Source organism: Physeter macrocephalus, chromosome 3 (genome assembly GCF_002837175.3).
Source record: "Physeter macrocephalus isolate SW-GA chromosome 3, ASM283717v5, whole genome shotgun sequence".
Taxonomy (NCBI): Eukaryota; Metazoa; Chordata; class Mammalia; order Artiodactyla; family Physeteridae; genus Physeter; species Physeter macrocephalus.
In genome coordinates, this window is record NC_041216.1 from 776,881 (window position 1) to 802,558 (window position 25,678).

Below are 25,678 nucleotides of genomic sequence, written 5' to 3' on the forward strand. Positions count from 1 at the left end.
GAGACGTGGATGGATCTAGAGACTGTCATACAGAGTGAAGTAAGTCAGAAAGAGAAAAACAAATATCGTATATTAACGCATATATGTGGAACCTAGAAAAATGGTACAAGTGAACCGGTTTGCAGGGCAGAAATTGAGACACAGATGTAGAGAACAAACGTATGGACACCAAAGGGGGAAAGCGGCAGGGGTGGTGGTGGTGGTGGTGTGATGAGTTGGGCGATTGGGATTGACGTGTATACACTGACATGTATAAAATTGATGACTAATAAGAATCTGCGTATTAAAAAAAAAAAAAAAAAGAACCAAAACAGTCAAGATAATTTTGAAGAGGAAGAAGATGTGGTAGTGATAAGGTGCGGAGACTTATTTATGCAATAACAAGACTTTTAAAATAAAACTAGTGTTATGTTGGCATGGGACTGGGCAAGTACTGTATGTCAATGTAACAATTCAGAGTGCTCAAGAAATGACCCACATATAATGAGAACTTGGTGTTATTATAAATTGGCATTATATTGATTAAAAAATATATTGTGCTAGATAATTTTGTATGAAAAAAATCAACTTAATTGTATATCTAGGACTCTTCTTGGCGTTTCAGACTCATACTCAAACAATGTATCCCAAACTGAACTGATTGTAACTTGTCAAACTATTCCTTTTGTATTCTGTGTATCACTAGCAAAGAAATTTGAGAGCCAGTATTTATTCTTCTGCCTCCTAAATTTATCTCGCACATCCAAGCAATAAAATATTTTGTAAGTTAAAAAAAAAAAAGTGGTGAGAGTGGATAGTCTTTGTCTTGTTCCCAGTCTTAGGAGAAAAACATTCAGTCTTTCACCATTAAGTATGTTCACTATAGGGTTTTTGTAGATGTTCTTTATCAAGGTGAGGAAGTGTCTCTCTATTCCTATTTTTCTGAGAGTTTTTATCATGAATAAATATTCAATTTTGTCAAATGCTTCTTCCGCAATGATTGATATGATCATGTGATTTTTCTTCTTTGGCCTGTTAATATGATGGATTACATTGTTTAATTTTCAAATACTGAAAAAAAAAAAAAAAGAAAAAAGAAACTGCCACGGCCACCCCAAGCTTCAGCGACCACCACCCTGACCAGTCGGCAGCCACCAACTTCGAGACAAGACCCTCCACCAGCAACAAGATTCCAACTTGCTGAAGGCTCAGAGGATGGTTAACAATTTTTAGAAATAGAGTTTTTTTCATCAAGATATATACATTGTTTTTTATGCATAATGCTATTGTACACTTAATATACTACAGTATAACATAAGTATAACTTTTACATGTACCAGGAAACCAAGAAATTCATGTGACTTGCTTTATTGCAGTGGTCTAGAATGGAACATGCAATATCTCCAAGGTACACCTGTATCCGTGTGTCATCAGTGCTGTCTTGAATTGGAATGCAATTGCTGTTATTCTTGCTTTTAAATTATAAATTTGTATTAGTTTAGCCATTAGTTGTTTGTTGTGAGTTTTAGTTAACTCTACAATGAGAATTGATGAATATTTACATCCATAAGATTTCTGACATAGGGGCTTCCCTGGTGGTGCAGTGGTTGGGAATCCACCCGCCAATGCAGGGACACGGGCTCGAGCCCTGGCCTGGGAAGATCCCACATGCCGCTTAACAACTAAGCCCGTGTGCCACAACTACCGAGCCTGCGCTCTAGAGCCCGCGAGCCACAGCTACTGAGCTTGCAAGCCACAACTACTGAAGCCCAGCTTTTAAATTATAAATTTGTATTAGTTTAGCCATTAGTTGTTTGTTGTGAGTTTTAGTTAACTCTACAATGAGAATTGATGAATATTTACATCCATAAGATTTCTGACATAGGGGCTTCTCTGGTGGTGCAGTGGTTGGGAATCCACCCGCCAATGGAGGGACACGGGCTCGAGCCCTGGCCTGGGAAGATCCCACATGCCACTTAACAACTAAGCCCGTGTGCCACAACTACCGAGCCTGCGCTCTAGAGCCCACGAGCCACAGCTACTGAGCTTGCAAGCCACAACTACTGAAGCCCACATGCCACAACTACAGAAGCCCACGCACCTAGAGCCCATGCTCTGCAACAAGAGAAGCCACCGCAATGAGAAGACCGCGCATTGCAATGAAGAGAGCCTCCACTCGCCACAACTAGGGAAGGCCTGCGCACAGCAACGGGGACCCAGCGCAGCCACAAATAAATAAAACATTTCTGACAGTTTTCGAATTACAAAACCTCAAGGCATATGAGAGTTACTGTTCAAATATGAACAATCTCTTAAAGTAGATTTATACATAATCCTCCCCAAATTTGCTTGTAGAGAGATACTCCACCCATATCACCCAGTTCTTTTCCACTGAAAAGTGAAAATAGACGGAATAAGTGGACTAAGAGGTCTCTTGCCCTAAGTTTGTGAGGGAATAATTGAGGAGGAAGATCTCAGGAAAAAAGACTTAGTATATTAAGAAGACTTCAGCTATCAAGTATTGCTAGTAAGAGCACAAACTTTGAGGATAGAAGTCTTTAGTTCCCGGTCTCCACTAGTGACCAATTCACTTAAAGCTTTCTGTTTTCCCATCTGTAAAATGGGACAACAGCCCAGACTCCACCCCTCCACCTATGTGATCTCAAACAAGGCATTAACTCGCTGAGCCTCAATAACCTAACCTGTAAATTGTGAAAATACTACCAAACATAACAAGTAGGGGATTAAATAAGGTGATGCATACAAAGCATTTTAGAACGGTGCAACTCCAAGTAGTTAAGTGTTCAAAAGATGTTACCTGTTATCACCTCACAGCATTGCTAGATTATAAGCAACATGAAAGCAGGACAGCGCCATATTTATCTTTCTATCCCAAAGACCCGACACAGTGCCAGGCATATTCTAACTGCAAATGAATGTTTAAGTGCTGATGATTTTGAACTTCCTACAAATGAGGCCGAAGGTTGACCTATATGTCTGCGTGAATTTGAGTGTGTGTGTGTGTGTGTGTGTGTGTGTGTGTGTGTGTGTATAAGTGAAAAACATCATCTTTTTGTGTCAGGACCTAATGATCTACCTTAGCCATTTCTAACACTACAGTATCCACTGAATGCATACACCATATTTATTCAATCATCTACCAGCCGTTTAGGTTGTTTCCATTTTTTCCTAATAAATAATGCTGCAATGTGCATATATACATATATCTCTGCACGCTTGTTCTGTATTATGCAGGAAGTAAAAACTGCAGAATCAAAAGGTATGCATATTTGAACTTTTGAATACATATTGTTATACTGTCTTCCAGAAATCCACTTAAAGTGTATAAGAATAATGGCTTACTCACACCTGTGCAGGGCATAATCATTCTAAAATCTGTCAATATGGAAGGTAAAAATAATATAACTGTCATTTTACACTCATATACCGAAAATATTTTTCTTGGTTTGTTAGTTGTCATTTAACTTTGCTTAAAATTTCTTTCTCCATAAAAAAGTTTCACATAAAAGATAATAAAACTTTTCAATTTTTTACTGTGTTGTTTCTTACCTTGGTGTCATGCTAATAAAATCGTTCTCAACCCCAATGTTATATTCTTTTTTTTTCTGCTAGTTTAATTTCGTTTTTTACAATTAAATCTGTATATAACTGGAATTTATTTTTGTGTAAGGTGTGTGAAAGTGATGTAAATTTTTCTAAATAAAATAGGCAATAGTCTCACTTCTGCATATATATATATATATATATATGATCATGCACTGTAGATAACAGATCTATTAATTTCTTCTTGGGCTAGTATGACAGTTTTAATTACTGTAGCTTTATAATAGATTCTGATATCTGGTCAAATATTTTTCTCTGCAATGATTAAGATATGGTTTTTCCTCTTCATTCTGTTAATGTGGTAATTACATTGACTAATTTTTAAATGGTGAACCAACCTTGAAGTCCTTAGTCATGTTGTAACATCCTGTAATTATATACTGCCAGACTTAATTTGCTAACATTTTGTTGAGGATTTTTTACCTACGTTCATGAAGAATTCTGACCTATAATCTTGCCTTCTGTAATATATTTGTCATGTTTTGGTCAAGATTATGCCGGTCTCATAAAATGTATTGGGAAATATTTCTTCCTGTATTTTCAGAGAGAGTTTGTGCAAGACTAGTATTAAACCCTTCCTTGAATGTTTATAGAATTCATCAGTGAAACTGTCTGAGCCTGAAGCCTTCTGATTATGAATCTAAGTTCTTTCATAGATAAAAAGCTACTCAAATTTTCTATTTCCTCTTCAGTCAGTTTTGGTAAGCACTGTTTTCAAAGGAATTTGTCCATTTCACCTAAATTGTTAATTTTATTAGCATAATACTGGCCATAATATTCCCCAATTACCTTTTTTTTTTCCAATTACCTTTTTACTGTGTGTAGGATCTGTAGTAATATTGCCACATCTCTTCCTAAATTATGTTTTCTTTCTTATTTCCTTGATTTTTAAAAAAATTTATTTACTGTAATTAAAATATACATAAAATTTACCATTTTAACCATTTTTAACAGTACAGTTCTATGATAATAAGTATATTCACACTGCTGAGAATCCATCACTATCCATCTCCAGAACATTTCACCTTTCCCAAATGAAACTCTGTACCCATTAAAAGCTGATTCTCCATTCCCCGCCTTCCTCCAGCCCCTGACAACCGCCATTCTACTTTCTGTCTCTATGAATTTGACTACTCTAGGAATTTCATGTAATGGAATCATACAATATTGGTCCTTTAGTGACTGGCTTATTAAATTTAGCACAATGAATTCAAAGTTCATCCATATACCATGTGTCAAAATTTCTTTCCTTTTTAAGGTGAAATAATATTCCATTGTATGTATATACCACATTTTGTTTATCTACTCATCCGCTGATGAACACTTGGGTTGCTTCTACCTTTTGAAAACTGTGAATAATGCTGTTATGAACACATGTGTACAAATATCTGTTCAAGTCCCTGCTTTCACTTCTTACTGGTATATACGCAGAAGTACAAATGCTGGATCATATAGTAATTTTATTGTTAATTTTTTCAGAAATCATATCATTTTCCATAGCAGGTAGACTTAGGAATGCACGTAGAATGCATTTTACATTCCCACCAGCAATGCAACAAGGATTCCAATTTCTCCACATCCTCTCCATTTTATTTTGTTTTTTGATAATAACCATCCTAATGAGTGTGAAGTGGCATTTCATTGTGGTTTTGATCTGCATTTTCCTAATGATTTGTGATGTTGAGAATGTTTTCATGTGTTTATTAGTTATTTCTATATCTCCTTTGGAGAAATGTCTATGCAAATCCTTTGCCCATTTTTGAATCAGGTTTTTTAATTGTTGGGTTGTAGGAGTTCTTTATATATTCTGGATAGCAATCCTTTATCAGATACATGATTTGCAAATATTTTTTCCCTTTCCATGGGTTGCCTTTTCATGCTGTTGATAGTGTCGTTTGATGCAAAAAAGTTTCAACTTGAAGTTCAATTTGTCTATTTTTTCTTTTGTTGTCTGTGCTTTTGGTGTCATCCATGATTATTCTTGTTAGGAATTTATCAATTTGCTTAATTTTTTCAAAGAACCAAATATTGGTTTTGTTAATTTTCTCAATTGTTTTTTTTCTATTCCTTTGGTTTTTGTTATATCTCCATCATTTATTTTCTTCTACTTACTCTGGATTAAATTTACCCTTCTTCTTTTAGCCTTTTAAGGTGGAAATGGAGATCACTATTTTTAAGACATTCTTCTTTTCTGATGTAGTCATTTAAAGCTATAAGTTTTCTTCTAAGCATTGTTCTTGCTGTACCCAACAAATTTTAATATACAGTATTTTCATAATCATTCAGTTTAACTATTTTCTGTTTTCTCTTATGGCTTCTTATTTAATCTATAAGTTACTTAAGAGCTTGTTTAGTAGGCAAATATTTGAGGAGGCATCAACCTTTTTCTGTAAAGGCCAGATAATAAATATTTTAGACTCTGCAGACCAGATAGTCTCTGTCACAATTATTCAATGTGTGGAGAAAAGGGGACCCTCTTGCACTGTTGGTGGGAATGTAAATTGGTACGGCCACTATGGAGAACAGTATGGAGGTTCTTTAAAAAACTAAAAACAGAGCTACCATATGATCCTGCAATCCTACTCCAAGGCATATATCCAGAGAAAACCATAATTCAAAAGGACACATGAACCCCAATGTTCATAGCAGCACTGCTTACAACGGCCAAGACATGGAAGCACCCATTGACAAATGAATGGATAAAGAAGATGTGGTATATTTATACACTGGAATATTACTCAGCCATGAAAAAGAATGAAATAATGCCATTTGCAGCAAAATGGAGGGACCTCGAGATTATCATACTAAATGAAGTAAGCCAGACAAAGTCAAATAACATATGATATTACTTATATGTGGAATCTGAAAAAAAATGATAACATGAACTTATGTACAAAACAGAAACAGACTCACAGACACAGACAACAAACTTACGGTTACCAAAAGGGAAAGGGTGAGGGATAAATCAGAAGTTTGGGATTAACATATATACACTACAATATATAAAACAGATAAACAACAAGGACCTACTGTATAGCACAGGGAACTATACTCAATATTTTGTAATAACCTATAAGGGAAAAGAATCTGAAAAAATATATATATATGTGTATATAATTGAATTACTTTGCCATACACATGAAACTAACACAACATTGTAAATCCACTATACTTCAATAAAAATAAATTAATTTTTAAAATATTGCCATTGTCGCACAAAAGTAGCAATAGACAATATGTAAATGAATTGACACGGTTGTGTTCTAATAAAACTTTACAGAAACAGACAGCAGGCTGGATTTGGCCTGCAAGATTTAGTTTGCCTGTACCTATAAATACTGTTTTATTATTATTGATTTCTGATTTAATTCCATCATAACCATAGAATATACTCTGTAAGATTTCAATTTTTTTAAATGTATTAAGACTTATTTTATGGCCTAGTATCAACCTAAATGAACACTCTGTTTGCACTTGAAAAGAATGCATGTTCTGCCATTATTGGGTAAACTGTTCCATAAATTTCAATTAGGTAGAAGTAGTTGATAGTGTTGCTTAGACCTCCTATAGCCATACAGATTTTTTGACTTGTTTTATTAATTACTGAGAGACGGGGGTATTAATATATTTGAACATGATTGGGGAATCGTCCTTTTCTCCCTTTAGTCTTATTAGTTTCAGCTTAATGAGGTGTGATACTCTGTTATTAGGTACATACATATTTATATATGTCTTCCTGGTGAATTGCTCCTTTTATCATTATGTAATGACCCTCTCTCATCTCTTGCAAACTCTTTGTCTTGAAGTATAATTTGCTGAAATTAATATAGCTGTGCCAACTTTCTTATGCTTATTATTTTCCATCCTTTACTTTGAACCTGTGTCTTTAAATTTAAAATATATGTCTCATATTAGGACATAGTTAGATTATGCTTCGTTAACCATTCTGACAGTTTCTGCCTTTACCTGGAGTTTTAATCCATTCACATTTAAATGTAATTATTTATATAGTAAGGATGAAGTCAACTGTCTTATCATTTGTGTTCCATTTCTCCCTTCCGTTTTTTCTTCTTATATGGCTGTTTTCTGGGGTTAACTGAATTTTTTTAGGCTCCATTTTATTTCTTCTATTGATTTCTTAGATATAAACCTCTTTTCGTTATTTTTTTACTAGTTGTTCTACCAAGGAATACCACACCCTTCACTTATCAGAGTCTATACAGAGTCAATATAATACCTCTCTACATATGACATTTCATACTTCTGACTTTACCCTTTACTCACTTTATATTCAACATTCCTATTTCCCATTTCTTATTTCCTGTTCACAAATGTAATAATCTTACAACACTAAAATTCCATTTACTCACCCCCCGCTCCTTATGCAAGTGTTGTCCTATCTTTTTTTTTTTTTTGTCCGGGGGGCGAACCCGGTTCCCCTGCATTGGCAGGCGGACGCGCAACCACTGCGCCACCTGGGAAGCCCTGTCCTATCTTTTATTTCACCACATGTTCTCAATCTCACTTTACAGGGTGACTATTTTTGCTTTAAGCAATTAGTTGTCTTTTAAGCAAGCTATGAGGAGAAAGGAAAAAGAGTCTCTTATATTTGCCCACTATTTATCATGTCCAGTGATCTTCATTTGTTCCTGTAGATCCAAGTTTCCATCTGGTATCACTTCCCACTGGCCTAAAGGATATCCTTTAGCATTCTTTTGTTACACAGTTCTGCTAGCAACAAATTCTCTTAACTTTTCTTTGAAGACATTCGAAAGACATTTGAAAATGTCTTTATTTCATCCTCATTTCTGAAGGATATTTTCCTTACATAAAGAATTCTGGGATGACAGGTTTTTGGTATTTTTCTTTCAACATTTAAAGATCTTTCATTGTGTTCTGATCTTTATAGTGAAAGGTCAGTGGAATTTCTTACCCCCATATGTAATGTTTCCTTTTCTCTGTCTGCTTTCAAGATTTTCACTTTATTTTTATTTATTTTATTTTTGGCCGCATTGGGTCTTCGTCGCTGCATGCAGGCTTTCTCTAGTTGTGGTGAGCAGGGGCAACTCTCCAGTGCGGTGTGTGGGCTTCTCATTGCTGTGGCTTCTCGCTGCAGAGCATGAGCTCTGGGCGCATGGGCTTCAGTAGTTGCAGCATGCGGGCCCTAGAGCACGCGGGCCTCAGTAGTCGCAGCACGCAGGCTCAGCAGTTGTGGCTTGCGGGCTCTAGAGCGCAGGCTCAGTAGCTGTGGCGCACAGGCTTAGCTGCTCCACGGCATGTGGGATCTTCCCGGACCAGGGATTGAACCCGTGTCCTCTGCACTGGCAGGCGTATTCTTAACAACTGCGCCACCAGGGAAGTCCCCACTTTATTTTTAGATTTCAGAAGTTTGACTGTGATGTAACTAGATTTCCTCTCTCCCCCCAAATGTATCCTTCTTAAGAGTTTGCTGAGCTTCTTAGATCTGTAAGTTAATTTGTTTCCACCAAATTTAGGAAGTTTTCAGCCATTATTTCTTCAAAAATTTTTCTGCCCAATTCTCATATATATTAGAAAATTTTATATTGTCCCACAGGTCCCTGAGGCTCTGTTCATTTTTCTTCAATATTTTTTTCTTTCTGTGGTTCAGACTGGATAATTTCTATTGCACTCTCTTCAAGTTCATTGACTTCTTCTGTTTTATCCAGTCTACTGTTAAATGAAATATTCGTTTCTGTTCCTATACTTTTCAGTTCTAGAATTTGCATTTGGTTCTTCTTTATAGTTCCTACTTATCTGCTAAGACTACTTATTGTTCACTCTATTTCTTTTTATTCTTCAGATTATCCATAATAGCTACTTTGTCTGCTAAGTCCAATATCTGGGCCATCTTACCAAGACTTGGGGGTTTTTCCTTGAATATGGATTGCACTTTCCTGTTTGTTTGTATGTAACTTCTTATTGAACGCTGGACACTGTGGATATTACATGTAGAAACTATGAGTACTATTATCTTCCTCTGAAGAGTGTTGATTTGTATTTTAAGAGGCAGTTCAAGCACTTCCCTGGCAGTCCAGTGGTTAGGACTCCACACTTCCACTGCAGGGGCATGGGTTCGATCCCTGGTTGGGGAACTAAGATCCCACATGCCACACGGTGTGGCCAAAAAAAAAAAAAAGAGGCAGTTCAATTACTGCCTGACCACCCTAAACTTATGTAGCCATGATTTTATGCTATGTTTAGTGTAGATCTGAGGAAAGTCCCTGGTGTTTCAGACTTCTCTAACTTGACGGAACTCATCTACTTAAGACTTAGCAATATGCATTTAAGGTTCCTCCACATCTTCTCATGCCTTTGATAGTTCATTTCTTGTTAGTGCTTAATAACATTCCATTGTCTGGATGTACTACAGTTTAGTTATCCATTCAACTATTGAAGGACATCTTGGTTGCTCCCAAGTTTGGCAGTTATGAATAAAACATCATAAACATCCAAGTATAGGTTTTGGACACAGTTTTCAATTCATATGGATAGATACCAAGGAATGTGATTGCTGGATCATAGAGTAAGAGTATATTTCATTTTGTAAGAAACTGCTAAACTGTCTTCCAGAGTAGCTGTACCATTTTGCATTCCCACCAGCAATGAATGAGAGTTCTTGTTGCTCCACAACCTTGCCAGCATTTTGGCGTTATCAGTGTTCCAGATTTTGGCCATTCTAATAGGTATGTAGTGATATCTCATTGTTATTTTAATTTGCATTTCCCTGATGACATATGATATAGAGCATCTTTTCATGTGCTTATTTTCCATCTGTATACATTCTTTGCTGAGGTCTTTGGTGCATTTTTAAATTGGGTTACCTGTGTTCTTATTGTTGAGTTTTAAGAGTTCATATATTTTGAATAACAATCCTTTATCAGATGTGTCATTTACAAATATTTTCTCCCAAGCTGTAGCTGGTTTTTTCATTCTCTTCACAGAGCAGAAGCTTTTAATGAAGTCCAGTTTTTCAGTGCTTTCTTTCATGAACTGTGCCTTTGGTGTTGTATCTAAAAAGTCATCACCAAATCCAAGGTCATCTAGATTTTCTCCTCTATCTTCTAAAAATTTTATAGTTTTATGTTTTACATTTAGATCTCTGATCCATTTTGAGTTAATTTTTGTGAAAGGTATAAGGTCTGTCTAGATTTGTTCTTGCTCTTGTTTTTGTTTTTTCGGTATATGGATGTCCAGTTGTTCCAGCACCACTTTGTTAAAAAGCCTATCTTTTCTCCATTGTCTTGCTTTTGCTCCTTTGTCAGATATCAGTAGACTATATGTGGGTCTATTTCTGGGCTCTGTATCAATGTTCCACTGATCTATTTGTCTAGTCTTCTGCCAACACCACACTATCTTGATTACTGTAGCTTTATAGTAAGTCTTAAAGTCAGGTAATGCCAGTCCTCCAACTTTGTTGTTTTTGTATAAAATCGTGTTGGCCATTCGGGGTCTTTTGCCTCTTCATATAAACACTAGGATCAGTTAATATTCACAAAATAACCTGCTTGGATTTTAACTGAAAGTGCCTTGAATCTATAAATCAAGTTGGGAAGAACTGACATCTTGACAATATTGAATCTCCCTGTCCATGAAAATGGAATATCTCTCAATTTATTTAGTTCTTTTTTTATGTTGTTCGTCAAAGTTATAAAGTTTTCCTCATATAGATCTTGCACATATTTTATTAGATTTATACCTAAGTATTTTATTTTGGGTACTGTGGGTTTTTTTTAAATATAGTTTTTTTTTTTTTTTTGGCTGCCTTGGGTCTTCGTTGCCGCGTGTGGGCTTTCTCTAGTTGCAGCGAGAGGAGGCTACTCTTCATTGCGGTGTGCAGGGTTCTCTCATTGTGGTGGCTTCTCTTGTTGCAGAGCACAGGCTCTAGGCGCACGGGCTTCAGTAGTTGCAGCACACAGGCTCAGCAGTTGCAGCACATGGGCCCTAGAGCACGTGGGCTCAGTAGTTGTGGCACATGGGCTCTAGGACGCACGGGCTTCAGTAGTTGTGGCGCATGGGCTTAGTTGCTCTGCGGCATGTGGAACCTTCCCGGACCAGGGCTCGAACCCATGTCCCCTGCATTGGCAGGCGGATTCTTAACCAGTGCACCACTAGGTAAGTCCCTTTGGTACTGTGTTCTTAATTTCAAATTCCACTTGTTCATTGATGGCTTATAGGAAAGTGATTGACTTTTGTATATTCATCTTGTATCCTGCATCCTTCCTATAATTGCTTACTAGTTCCAGGAGTTTTTTTTGTCAATTCTTTTGGATTTTCTACATAGACAATTATGTCCTGTGTGAACAAAGACAGTTTTATTTCTTCCTTCCCTATCCGTATAGCTTTTACTTCCTTTTCTTGTTTTACTGCACTAGCTAAGACTTCCAGTACAATGGTGAAAAGGAGTGGTGAGAGGGGACATCATCGCCTCATTCCTGATCTTAGTGGAAAAGCTTCTATTTTCTCACCATTAAGAATGATGTTAGTTGTAGGTTTTTGTAGATATGCTTTATCAAGTTGAGGAAATTTCCTTCTAATCCTAGTTTACTGAAAATTTTTATCATGATTTGGTATTGGATTTTTATCAAATACCCTTTCTACATCTATTGATATGATCATGTGATTTTTCTTCCTTAGCTTGTTGCTGTGATGTATTAAACTAATTGATTTTCAAATGTTGAACCAGCTTTGCATACCTGGGATTAATCCCACAACCATGCTGTATAATTCTTTTTATAGACTACTGGATGTGATATGCTAATATTTTATTGAGGAATTTTGCATTTATGTTCATGTGAGATATTGATCTGTAGTATTTTTGTTCTATTTTTTTGTTTCTTGTAATGTCTTTGTCTGGTTTTGGTATTAGAGTAATGCTGGCCTCATGGAATGAGTTAGCAAATATTCCCTCTGCTTCTATCCTCTGAAAGAGATGACAGAGAATTGGCTTAATTTCTTTCTTAAAATTTGGTAGAATTCACCAGTGAACCCATGTGGGCCTGGTGCTTTCTGTTTTGGAAGGTATTGATTATTGATTCAATTTCTTTAATAGATATAGGCCTATTTGGATTGTCAATTTCTTCTTGTGTAAGTTTTGGCAAATTGTGTCTTTCAAAGAATTGCTCCATCTCATCTAGGTTATCAAATTTGTGGACATAGAGTTATTCAGAGTATTTGTTTATAATCCTTTTAACATCCATTAAATCAGTAGTGATGATCCCACTTTCATTTGTGATACTAGTAATTTGTGTCATCTCTCTTTTTTTTCTTTGTTAGTCTGGTTAGAAGGTTATTGATTTATTGATCTTTTCAAAGAAACTGCTTTGGGTTTCATTGATTTTCTCTATTGTTCTGCTGTTTCAATTTCACCGATTTCTGCTCTAATCCTTATTATTTCTTTTCTTCTGTGTGCTTTGGATTTAATTTGCTCTTCTTTTTCTAGTTTCCTAAGGAAGAAACTTAGATTATTGATTTTAGATCTTTCTTCTTTTCTAATATATGCCTTCAATGCTATAAATTTCCCTCAATTTTTGCTGCATCCCACGATTTTTGATCAGTTTTGTTTTCATTGTCATTTAGTTAAAAATGTTAAAAAATATCTCCTATATTTCTTCTTTGACCCACGTGTTACTTAGAAGTGTGTTGTTTAATCTTCATGCATTTTAAGATTTTCTAGTTATCTTTCTTTTATTGATTTCTAGCTTAATTCTTTTGTGGTCTGACTATAATTTCTATTCTTGTAAATTTGTTAAGATGTGTTTTATGGAAAAAGAATAAGATACTGCCATTTGTAGCAACATGATGGACCTAGAAATTATCATATGAAGTGAAGTATGTCAAACAAAGACAAATATCATATGATATCACTTATATGTGGCATCTAAAATATGATACAAATGAACTTATTAACAAAACAGAGACAGACTCATAGACGTAGAAAAAAACCTTATGATTACCAAAGGTGAAAGGGGGGGATAAATTAGGAGACTGGGATTAACATATACACACTACTATATATAAAATAGATAACTAATAAGGACCTACTGTATAGCACAGGGAACTCTACTCAATACTCTGTAATAACCTATATGGGAAAAGAATCTAAAAAAGAATGGATATATGTATATGTATAACTGATTCACTTTGCTGTACACCTGAAACTAACACAACATTGTAAATCAATTATATCCAATAAAAATAAAATAAATTAAATAAAATATGACACAAATGAACTTACTGACAAAACAGAAACAGACTCACAGACATAGAAAACAAACTTATGGTTACTAAAGGGAAAAGGGGAGGAGGGATAAATTAGGAGTCTGGTATTAGCAGGTACAAACTACTATATATAAAATAGATAAACAACAAGGTCCTACTGTATAGCATAGGGAACTATATTCAATATCGTGTAAGAAACTATAATGGAATATATATGTCTGTGTGTGTGTATATATACATAAAACTGAATCACTCTGCTGTACACCAGAAACGAACACAACATTGGAAATTAACTATACTTCAAGAGGAAAAAAATGCGTTTTATTGCCCAGAATGTGGTCTATCTTGAATGTTGCTTGAGCTTGAGAAGAAATGTGTATTCTGTTGTTGTTAAGTGAAGCAGTCTATAAGTGTCAATTATATCCAATTGATTGATGGTGTTACTGAGTTCAATTAGGTTCTTACTGATTTCCTGCCTGCTGGATCTGTCAGTTTCTGACAAAGAGGTGTTGTAGTCTCCAACTATGATAGTGGATTCATCTCATTCTCTTTGCAATTTTATAATTTTCGCTTCACATAGTTTGAGGCTCTATTGTTAGGTATATACACATTAAGAATTCTTATGTCTTCTTGGAGAACTGACCCCTTTATCATTATGTAATGCCTTCTTTATCAGTGATAACTTTCCTTGCTTTGAAGCCTGCTTTGTCTGAAATTAATACAGCTACTCCTACTTTCTGCTGACTAGTGTTACCATAGTATATTTTTCTCCATTTACTTTTTAATTTATATGTGTCTTTATAATTAAAATAGGTTTCCTGTAGACAACAGACAGTTGAGTTTTGTTTTCTGAGCCAATCTCTGTCCTTTAATTGGTGCATTTAGACCACTGATGTTCAAAGTGATTACTGATATATCTGGAGTAATACGTACCATATTCATTACTGTTTTCTATTTGTTGCCCTTATTCTTTGTGCCTGTTTTTATCTTCTACTCTTTTTATGCCTTTTGTGGTTTTAATTGAGCATTTTATGATTCCACTTTCTCTCCTTTTTCAGCATACTGGTTATACTTTTTAAACTTTTCTTAGTGGTTGCCCTGTATTCACCTCTCTCTCCAGCCTTGCTGGCAGTGGTTTGCCTGTGTGCTCCCCTCTCTTACAGAGCAAAGAAGAGTTGAATTTTCAGTCTGTTTGTGTTTCACTTGTTAGGTCACAGTGGCAACTTCCAAGCACCTAAACATGCAGAACAGGAAACCTCAAGCTACAGAACTTTTTAAAACACATTGATAACTAGACCAATCTCATACAGGAAGCCTTTAGGTTAAGCATTTGACTCAAGTCCTGGCAATCTGACTAAGCCTTGGCCATGTGTAGCTCTAAACTGCTCAAAACAAAACAGTTTGCATCCTTCTACAACATGCCTTGTAATTAATTAAATCTTAAAATTTTCTAGTTGGAAGGGATTCCATGCTCTAACATGGCATTTCACACAGACCTCTCTTTTAGAACATGGCATACTATAATAGTTGTTTTATTTCTTTTTCACGTTATAGGCTGAGAGCATCAAGTCTATATTCATCTTATATCCAGTTTACACAGAACAGTTTGTGGGCCATAATATGAACATACTGCTTATTGGATGAATAATTTAATAATAAAAAACTCTAGACTCCTCTTCTTCCCCCCCCCACCATGAAGGAATTCCAATACTTAAATCTTGGTTAAGTCATAAATAGTATAAAAATTAAGGAAAAATAAGGCTAAAGACATTTATTTTTCAAGCTTGGAAATGCCCTCTAAGCTCTGCAGATGAGAGACATACAAACCCTTGATCACTGACCCTCTCTGAAGCCTCAGTTTCTACATCTGTAAAAGAGGATAATAATAATCAATATAAACTATGAGATTATGAATATAAAGCTCCCATGTTACAATACAGACATATAATAGACACTCAACAAATTATTATTTTCATTTCATTATTATCGGCATCATCATCAATACCGTTAAACCAACACCTAAATTTCAGTACACAGCAGTCATCTGCTTTGGAAGCTCCTTCAGCCTGACCTTGTTTATTGAGTAAAGGTAAACAAGGTAAAAGTAAAGGTAAACCCTGACTTGGTAAGCCATCAGGGTTGGACATTATTCTCTGATATTACAGCACAGAAATAATATGCTATAGTAAGGTCTAAACAACCTATTCAAAGTCAAATATCTGAAAGACTTGAGAGTCAGAGTAACAAAAAAGATGTGGATAGCAGTTAGTCGGCTAACAACTAACTCAAAGGACAGCAGATAACTAGTAACAAACTATAGACGCCTACAGAACATGAACAGCACCTGTCACCTTCAACCTAATAAACCCCTTTGTCGCCTGGAGGACTTTTTCTCTTTCTCTTTCCCTTCCCCTTATTTTCCTTCCCTTTTCTTTATCCACCTCCATCCTGATACTCTCTACTATTTCTTCTCTGAGTCTCTCTCTTCTCTCTTTTTACCAACTACAATACAGAATTAAACCTTATCCTTAGTATTTATTATACTTTTCAGTAAAATAATGAACATAGGTTTTAAAGAAAGAAAATCCGGATTCAATTCCAGTTCTAATAATTAGCTATGTAACTTGGGTAAATTAATTAAATACTTCAGTTTGCTCAAATGGAAAACAGGGATAATAATAGCATCTTCACATGGTTATAGTAAGAAGTAAATTAAATTTGTAAATTATCTAGTCTAAAACCTGACACACAACAGGTGTTCCATAAAGTTAATGTTTTTCTCAATTTCTCTAGGAAAAAATTATCTAATCCTTGATTATGTCTTCCACAGTAGCTCTTAACAGAAAAGGAGACTCCCCCCCTTCCTTGTACATATTTCGACCTTTTTTATGAATACAGATGAATCCATCCATTACAGATATGGACAATGTCTCTAACTACAGAATTTTACACTGCACTGATATAAACACCCCTTAATCTGGGTCGTCTCCTTGATTTTAAAAATAAGTTGGAACAGAAAAATATAAATAAACCCTGGAAACACAAAGTAATTAGTGATAATTATAAGCTATACATTTTAGAGGCACTTAAACATTACATATAAAACAATATATGAAAGATATAACACTATACTTTTTAAATTGGCTTGAAACTGCTTCAGTAGTTTGGGCCATGTGAGAAAATAATGAACTACTTCATTGGAACAGTTCCCCGTTAAGGAGTCAATACAGTATTAGGCCAATTGCCAGTTGCCTCTTCCAACTCATTCTAACTCAGTTTAACCTCTTATCTAGAGCCTGACTCTATTCTCAATTGAATTCCACACTGGCATCCAGTAGGTGTTTGTAAAAATAAAACTATTTTAGAGAAGAGGCATTAGGAATCAGAACAGACTACCCAAATTTTCCTGCACCCAGCTCAGACAGCCATCAGACAAAAGAATCAAAAGGAAAGCTACGTGTCGTCACCGTGTGACACCTGAAGCTACAGCCAAGAAGACAGTGTGCAGAGGCTGGTGCAGCTCAGTGCAAGCTCTTCAACTGAAAACCCCAAACCACAGCACAGGCAACGCCGGGTGAACTGGAACCAAGTTGGTGCTGGGGGAGGGGGTCAAGAAGCCCTACAGAAAACAGTGTATCACATGAGAATGACTACAAATGGGAGGAAGGGATTAGGAGTTACTGGGTAGGGGAAAAGTCATTATTCTATTCAAGTACAAGTTCAGTACCAGCAAGGGCTAAAAAGATTAAGTAGACAAAGTTTCTTTAGGGAAACTAAAACAAAGACAGTATTAAATTAAAAACTGCAGCTTCCCTCATGGCACAGTGGTGAAGAATCCGCCTGTCAACTCAGGGGACACGGGCTCGAGCCCTGGTCCGGGAAGATCCCACATGCCGCGGAGCAACTAAGCCCGTGCGCCACAACTACTGAGCCTGCGCTCTAGAGCCCGCGAGCCACAACTACTGAGCCCGTGAGCCACAACTACTGAAGCCCACGCACCTAGAGCCATGCTCCACAACAAGAGAAGCTACTGCAATGAGAAGCCCACGCACTGCCACGAAGAGTAAGCCCCGCTTGCCACAACTAGAGAAAGCCCGCGCGCAGCAACAAAGACCCAACGCAGCCCAAAAAATTAATTAACTAATTAATTTTTAAATTAAAAAAATTTAAAAATAAAAACTGAAAATCCAAGGAAAAGGTAAAGATGAATGCTTTAAGGTCATTAAAAAAGCAACTGCAATAGCAAGCCCTAAGGCAGTAACTGGCAAATGGGAGGGGCAATAAAGTATAATAATTTAAAAAGAATAACATTCGAGAACCAGAAGTACTGGTATGGTTTGGGTTTTTATTGAAGAATAGCACGTTTTCCTTGAGTTCATAAAAGGATTTGCCATGGCATGCAGTTTTTAAAATACATCAAAGTTCTCAGTCTAGAGCAACAAAAGTGGTAGGCAGTTTCTAAGCCTGAGTCCCAGGAATGCTCAGTTTACTATCACTGCCCATCTCTGAAAGAATATGAGAGCAGCCACAGGAAAACCCAATAACTGATCTGCAGCAGGCTTTTTCTGGGGGTAGGCTAGAGTGACCATACTTACTGGAGTCCTCCCACTGGAATAAATGTAGTTTCCACGCAGAATAATACAAAAATCCCAGTACCAGAAAAAGGCAGAGGGCTAGCAGCAGATTGCGTACAAATACCAAGAGTCCCATCTTCACATGATTTACGATTTCCTACATGACCTAAAAAAAAAAAAAAAAAACCAAAAAACAATTTAGGTCTTAACTGACAAAGCAATCATCTTATTGATATACTCTACCTTAAAATAAGTATTTATAGGAGAATTTCCAAACGAAGAACCACCTAGAATTACCACTGAGTTGATGACCTGGCATCCTCCAACCTGCTGAAGCCCGGCTCAAAGAACAGCTTCACCATCAGTCAGCATCCAAGCCAGAAATCAGCAGTCATCCTTGTGTCCCTCCTCTCGCTCATTCCTGACACCCAATCAATGACCAAACTCTGGCAAGTCTAACCTCCCAAATAAATCTCAAATCACACCCCCTTCCCACCATCACTACCCTAGCCCATGACACCACTGTATTCCCACAAGTTTCCACGCCTCCAAATTTGCACTCTCCCAAATCCATCTTCCACACAGCACACGGAACAGTCTGTTAATAATACAGAGTCTAACATTACCTCCTTGCTTAAACCCCTTTGTATTAGTATTCTACTGCTGCTCTAACAAATTACCACAAACTCAGCAGCCTGAAACCACACAAAAGTATTATCTCAGAGCTCTGAAGGCCAAAATTCCAGCTATAGTGTGGCTCAGCAGGGTCCTCTGCATAAGGTGTCACAAGGCCAAAACCAGGGGCTGAGCAGGGCTGCATTCCTTTCTGGAGACTCTGGAGATGAACATACTTCCAAGTTCCTTCAGGCTGTAGGCTGAATTCAGTTTCTTGCAACTGTAGGGCCCAAGTCCCTGTCTCCTTGCTGGTTATCAGACAGTGTTTGCTCCTGTGTTCCTCCTCCTGTTTTCCATGTGGTACATTTCAGTAGTGGTGGGTTAAGTTCCTCTTACTCTGATCTCACCAACTTCCCCTTCTACCACATCTTGCTTCTGTTTCCAGACGGAAAAACTTCCTTGCTTTCCAGGTTCATGCAATTAGATTGGGCCCACTTGAATAATCCAGGATAACCTCCCTACTTTAAGGTCTGTAGCCTTAATTTCATGTGCAAAGTCCCTTTTGCCATGTAAAGTAACATGTTTACAGATTCTAAGGATTAGTGTGTGGATGTCTTTGGTTGTTGTTTTTTCTTCTTCATTTTTTTTTTTTCTTTTTTTGGGCCACGCCGTAGGCATGCAGGATCTTAGTTTCCTGACCAGGGATCGAACCCACGCTCCCTACAGTGGAAGCACATAGTCCTAACCACTGGACCGCCAGGGAATTCCCACATGTGGACATCTCTGAGGGACCATTCTGCCTAACAGACCTTTCATTAAATTCTCAATTCCTTTAAAATAAAGTAATTGCACCTTAGAGTCTAGTAGCTTCTGATTGCACCCCTATTTACTGTCCAACCATCTCTTGCTTCTCCCAACCTCATTTGTATCCTATGCTCTAGCCCCTCTTCTTTCTAGTCACTGAAAATTTCTTGTTGTTTCCCTCCTCAAGGTCTGTCTGGAATACATTCTCCACCACCTATTTCACCTGCTGCATGTTCTTTGACACTCACCTTAAATGTAGCATCAGCCAAGAAGACTTCCTAGGAGCACCCTTCCCAAACCCCACTCAGATATCTTAGTCATGAAATAATCTATGAGAAATATTATAAATATTATAACCTATGTATAAATATTATAAATGAAGTGATAAAGTTATTAGCACTTGCAGACTATATAATTGTCCACCTAGAAAAGCAAAGAGAATCAACCGAAAAATCATTAGAACCAATAGAAAATTCAATAAAGTAGGTGATTATATGATTTACTTACAAATATCAACAGCTTCTTAAAAACTATACCAGCGATAACCAATTAAAAAACGTATGGGGAAAAAATTCCACTCATGATGGCAACAAAATCTATAAAATACCTAAAAATAAACTTCGGAAGAAATGAACAAGATTTTCACCAAAGGACATAAAAGATCCAAATAAATAAACAGACATAACAGGTTCCCAAGTGAGAAGATTCAATACTGGAAACATGTCAGTTCTCCTGAAATGTCAGTTCTCTATAAATTTAGTCTAACTCCAGTCAAAGCCCATGATTTTTTTAAACTTAGATCTAATGTTAATCTGAAGAGTTCATGCCCAAGAAGAGTGAAGAACGTTTTTTAATGAACAATAAGGAGGGCTTCCTTGGTGGCGCAGTGGTTAAGAATCCGCCTGCCAATACAGGGGACATGGGTTCGAGCCCTGGTCCGGGAAGATCCCACATGCTGTGGAGCAACCAAGCCCGTGTGCCACCACAACTACTGAGCCTGCGCTCTAGAGCCCACGAGCCACAACTACTGAGCCCGTGTGCCACAACTGCTGAAGCCCATGTGCCTAAAGCCCGTGCTCCGCAACAAGAGAAGCCACCGCAATGAGAAGCCCGCATACCTCAAAGAAGAGTAGTCTCCGCTCACCACAGCTAGAGAAAGCCCACGTGCAGCAACACAGACCCAACGCAGCCAAAAATAAATAAATAAATATTTTTTAAAAAAGAAAAATAATGAAATGAGGATTTGCCTTACTAAATTAAAACCAACTCAAAGCTATAATTATTAAGCTGGATGGGTACTGGCACAGGAAAAGACAAACAGATCAATGGAACAGAATAGAGTCCAGAAATGAGCTCTCAATAAACAGATACAGATATGGATATATACACATACACACATACAGAAATGAATTTATCCATATACTTGAATTTACAATAAGCATATAAGTTTGTTTAAAAACATAGTGACAGGATACATAGCTAACTGTTGATGTGGTTACCTCTAAGAAATAGGATAGGACAATGAAAAGTGCTTTTCCCTTCATACACTTTGGATTAAATTTGTTATAAGTCACAAGTACTGCCTCTATAATTTTGAATATTTAAAAAATCAAACATAAACGAACGGGACCTAATCAAACTTATAAGCTTTTGCACAGCAAAGGAAACCATAAACAAAATGAAAAGACAACCTACAGACTGAGAGAAAATATTTGCAAACAATGTGACTGACAAGGGCTTAATTTCCAAAATATACAAACAGCCCATACAACTCAATAACAAAAAAACAAACAACTCAATCAAAAAATGGGCAGAAGACCTAAATAGACATTTCTCCAAAGAAGACATACAGATGGCCAATAGGCATGTGAAAAGTTGATCAACATCGCTAACAATTAGAGAAATGCAAATCAAAACTTCAGTGAGGTACCACCTCACACCGGTCAGAATGGCCATCATTAAAAAGCCTACAAATAACAAATGCTGGAGAGGGTGTGGAGAAAAGGGAACCCTCCTACACTGCTGGTGGGAAATGTAAGATGGTGCAGCCACTATGGAAAACAGTATGGCGGTTCCTAAAAAAAGTAAAAACAGAGTTGCCATATGATCCAGCAATCCCACTCCTGGGCATATATCTGGAGAAAACTCTAATTCGAAAAGATACATGCACCCCAATGCTCACAGCAGCACTATTTACAATGGCCAAGACATGGAAGCAACCTAAATGTCCACTGACAGATGAATGGATAAAGAAGATGTGGTGTATATATACACAGTGGAATATTATTCAGCCATAAAAAGAATGCAATAATGCCATTTGCAGCAAGGTGGATGGACCTAGAGATTATCATACTACATGAAGAAAGAAAAAGACAAAACCATGATATCACTTGTATGTGGAATCTAAAACATGACACAAATGAACTTATTTGCAAAACAGAAACAGACTCAGAATATATACTTATGGTTATCAAAGGGGAAAGGGGGTGGGGGAGGGACAAATTAGGAGTTTGGGATTAGCTGATACAAACTACTACATATAAAATAGATAAACAACAAGGTCCCGGGCTTCCTTGGTGGCACAGTGGTTAAGAATCCGCCTGCCAGGCTTCCCTGGTGGCGCAGGGGTTGAAAGTCCGCCTGCCGATGCAGCGGACACGGGTTCGTGCCCCGGTCAGGGAAGATCCCACATGCCACGGAGCAACTAAGCCCATGTGCCACAACTTCTGAGCCTGCACTCTAGAGCCCACGAGCCACAACTACTGAGCCCGTGAGCCACAACTACTGAAGCCCACGTGCCTTGAGCCCGAGCTCCACAACAAGAGAAGCCACCGCAATGGGAAGCCCACGCACCGCAACAAAGAGTAGCCCACGCTCGCCGCAACTAGAGAAAGCCCGCGCACAGAAACAAAGACCCAGTGCAGCCAAAAATAAATAAATAAAATAAATAAATTTATTAAAAAAAAAAAGGTCCCACTGTATAGCACAGGGAACTGTATTCAATATTCTAATAAACCATAATGGAAAAGAATATGAAAAAGAATATATAAGCATATATTGGGTTGGCCAAAAGTTATAGGAAACCCAAACGAACTTTTTGGCCAACCCAGTATATAATACATATATATCTGAATCACTTTGCTGTACACCAGAAACTAACAAATTATAAATCAACTATACTTCGATTTTAAAAAATCAAATAACACATTGTACAAATGTAAATTGGTAGACACTTTTAGGAGGAATTTGGAAGTACAGGTATCCCCTGTTTTTTGAAAGCTCACTTTATGCCACTTCGCTTCTATGAAAGACCTAAGTGAAACAAACTCAAAGAAGATTTTCGCTTTTATCAAAAGAGGTGAAAACAGCTTTCAGCATGTTTTGCATCCAGTGGTTATAGAGGCAGCGGGCACCCAGAGCAGCGAGAGTAGCACCACCAACCTCCTTTCCCAGGAAATACACTTGGCATTTCTGCATCAAGCCACCATAGATAGCTTTGAATTCTATCTGTGAGCATCTGTGCTTTATCTTGATTTATTTTGTGCATCTGTTAGCAACATGTGTCCTAGGTATCAGAAAAGCCTACGAGAACTTGTAAGGGTGTTATGCTCAGCATAAAAATGGACGTAATTAAGACTGTAGTGAACAAAATAAAGATGCGCTTGCTTTGAACGTTCCTGTGTCCACCATTCAAACTATTTACACTCAGAGAGAAAGAATAGTGAAAGCTGCCGAAGTTACTACTGGTTCTGCTAGTAGGAAACGGGTCTCTCTTAACTGGCATCCAGTAATGGATAAATTGGAAAGTCTGCTGCTTGAGTGGGTTGATGGGGGTACAAAGCACAGTGTTGCATTAAATTATCTTATACTTAAGGAGAAATCAGTCTTTTCAAAAAGCTGAAACGGGGCTTCCCTGGTGGCGCAGTGGTTGAGAATCTGCCTGCTAATGCAGGGGACTCGGGTTCGAGCCCTGGTCTGGGAGGATCCCACATGGCGCGGAGCAACTAGGCCCGTGAGCCACACTACTGAGCCTGCGCATCTGGAGCCTGTGCTCCGCAACAAGAGAGGCCGCGATAGTGAGAGGCCTGCGCACCGCGATGCAGAGTGGCCCCCACTTGCCACAACTAGAGGAAGCCCTCGCACAGAAACGAAGACCCAACACAGCAAAAATAAATAAATTAATTAATAAACTCCTACCCCCAACATCTTCTAAAAAGAAAAAAAAAAAATCTGAAACGGAAAGCACTGGATGGGGAACTCTCTGGTGCTCCAGTGGTTAGGACTCCATGCTCTCACTGCTGAGGGCCCAGGTTCAATCCCTGGTTAGGGAACTGAAATCCCGCAAGCAGCACAGCGTGGCCAAAAAAAAAAAAGAAGAAGAAAGCAAGCAAGCACTGGACAATGATAATGAAAGTGTTACGAGAGTCAAATTTAAAGGTAGTCATGCCATCAAGAAGGGTGGGATAGGGAGGGTGGGAGGGAGACGCAAGAGGGAGGGGATATGGGGATATATGTATATGTATAGCTGATTCAGTTTGTTATACAGCAGAAACGAACACACCATTGTAAAGCAGTTATACTCCAATAAAGACGTTAAAAAGAAAAAAGAAATAAAGGTAGTCATGGGTGGTTTCATTGGTTTTTGAGGTGAGGGCAGCTTCATAGCTTAAAAGTTACTGGACAGGGCTTCCCTGGTGGCACAGTGGTTGAGAACCCGCCTGCCAATGCAGGGGACACAGGTTCGTGCCCCGGTCCGGGAAGATCCCACATTACGCGGAGCGGCTGGGCCCGTGAGCCACGGCCGCTGAGCCTGCGCATCCGGAGCCTGCGCTCCGCAACGGGAGAGGCCACAACAGCGAGAGGCCGGTGTACCGAAAAAAAAAAAAAAAAAGTTACTGGACAGAGTGCTCTGGCTGATACTGGAGCTACTGAAAAGTTCCCAGAAGGTGGCTATTTACATAAGCAAGTGTTTAACTATGGCAAAGCTGTAATTTATTGGAAAAAATTGCTGAGCAAGAACTTTCAAGAGAAGAAAAGCAGGCTAAGGGACACAAGGCATCAAAGGAGAGGTTTATCCTAATGCCTACTATTGACACCACTGGTGATGCTGTCCTAAGGCCTCAACTAATGTACCATCCAGAAAATCTGAGGGCACTTAAAGGCATTGATAAGAATACACTTACTATTATGTTTCACTCACATCCAAGTGGTTGGAATACCCAAGTGATTTTTTTCTGAGTACATGAGTGGATACATTAGCCCCTCTGCTGAAAAATACTGTAGAGAAAACAACCTCCATAATAGGTGTCTTGTGGTTGTCAATAATTGTGCTGCTCATCCACCTGGCATTACCAAGTATAGCAGCAACATTTGTGTTGTGTTCTTACCACCAAGTATGGCACTGTTGCTGCAACTGCGTGACCAAGGCCTAATAGCCACAATTAAGGCACTGTATGCAAAAATGTGATGCATTTTATTATAAATGCCACTGACAGAGAGGGCAACTCCAGAGCATTCAGAGAGATCTGGAAAAATTAAAACATAAAATTGGCAATTGCTAGACTCACAGATATAGAGAACAAACAAGTGGTTACTCGTGGGGAAAGGGAAGGCATGAGGGACAATACAGGGGTAGGGGGAAAGAAAGGTTATTATGGGATTATATGAAATCATGTGTGTGAAACTTCTGAAAATTGTAAAGCACTATAGAATATAAAGAATCTTTTATTCAATAAATAAATAAATAAAAATAAAAAATAAAACAAATAAATAAATAAAATTGGCTACTGCTAAATCTGGAGATGCTTTCATTAGGCTAAAAGTGTTGGTGGGTAATGGAATTT

At 37.7% G+C, this 25,678-nt stretch overlaps 1 protein-coding gene across 8 annotated transcripts in view; it reads right to left on the reverse strand.

Annotated features, from left to right (window-relative positions):
- ST3GAL3 (ST3 beta-galactoside alpha-2,3-sialyltransferase 3) overlaps positions 1–25,678 on the reverse strand; it is a 230,784-nt gene that overhangs the window by 174,946 nt on the left and 30,160 nt on the right. For 6 of the 8 annotated variants that reach the window (XM_024125620.3, XM_024125619.3, XM_028485185.2 and 3 more), the window contains exon 2: positions 18,438–18,582. In XM_024125620.3, the coding sequence (XP_023981388.1) occupies positions 18,438–18,552 (115 nt within the window). In that variant the 5' untranslated portion in view covers positions 18,553–18,582. Of the gene's footprint in view, positions 1–15,669; positions 15,710–18,437; positions 18,583–25,678 lie in introns of those variants that run through there. The other 2 variants (XM_028485181.2, XM_055082479.1) reach the window with 2 other exon arrangements.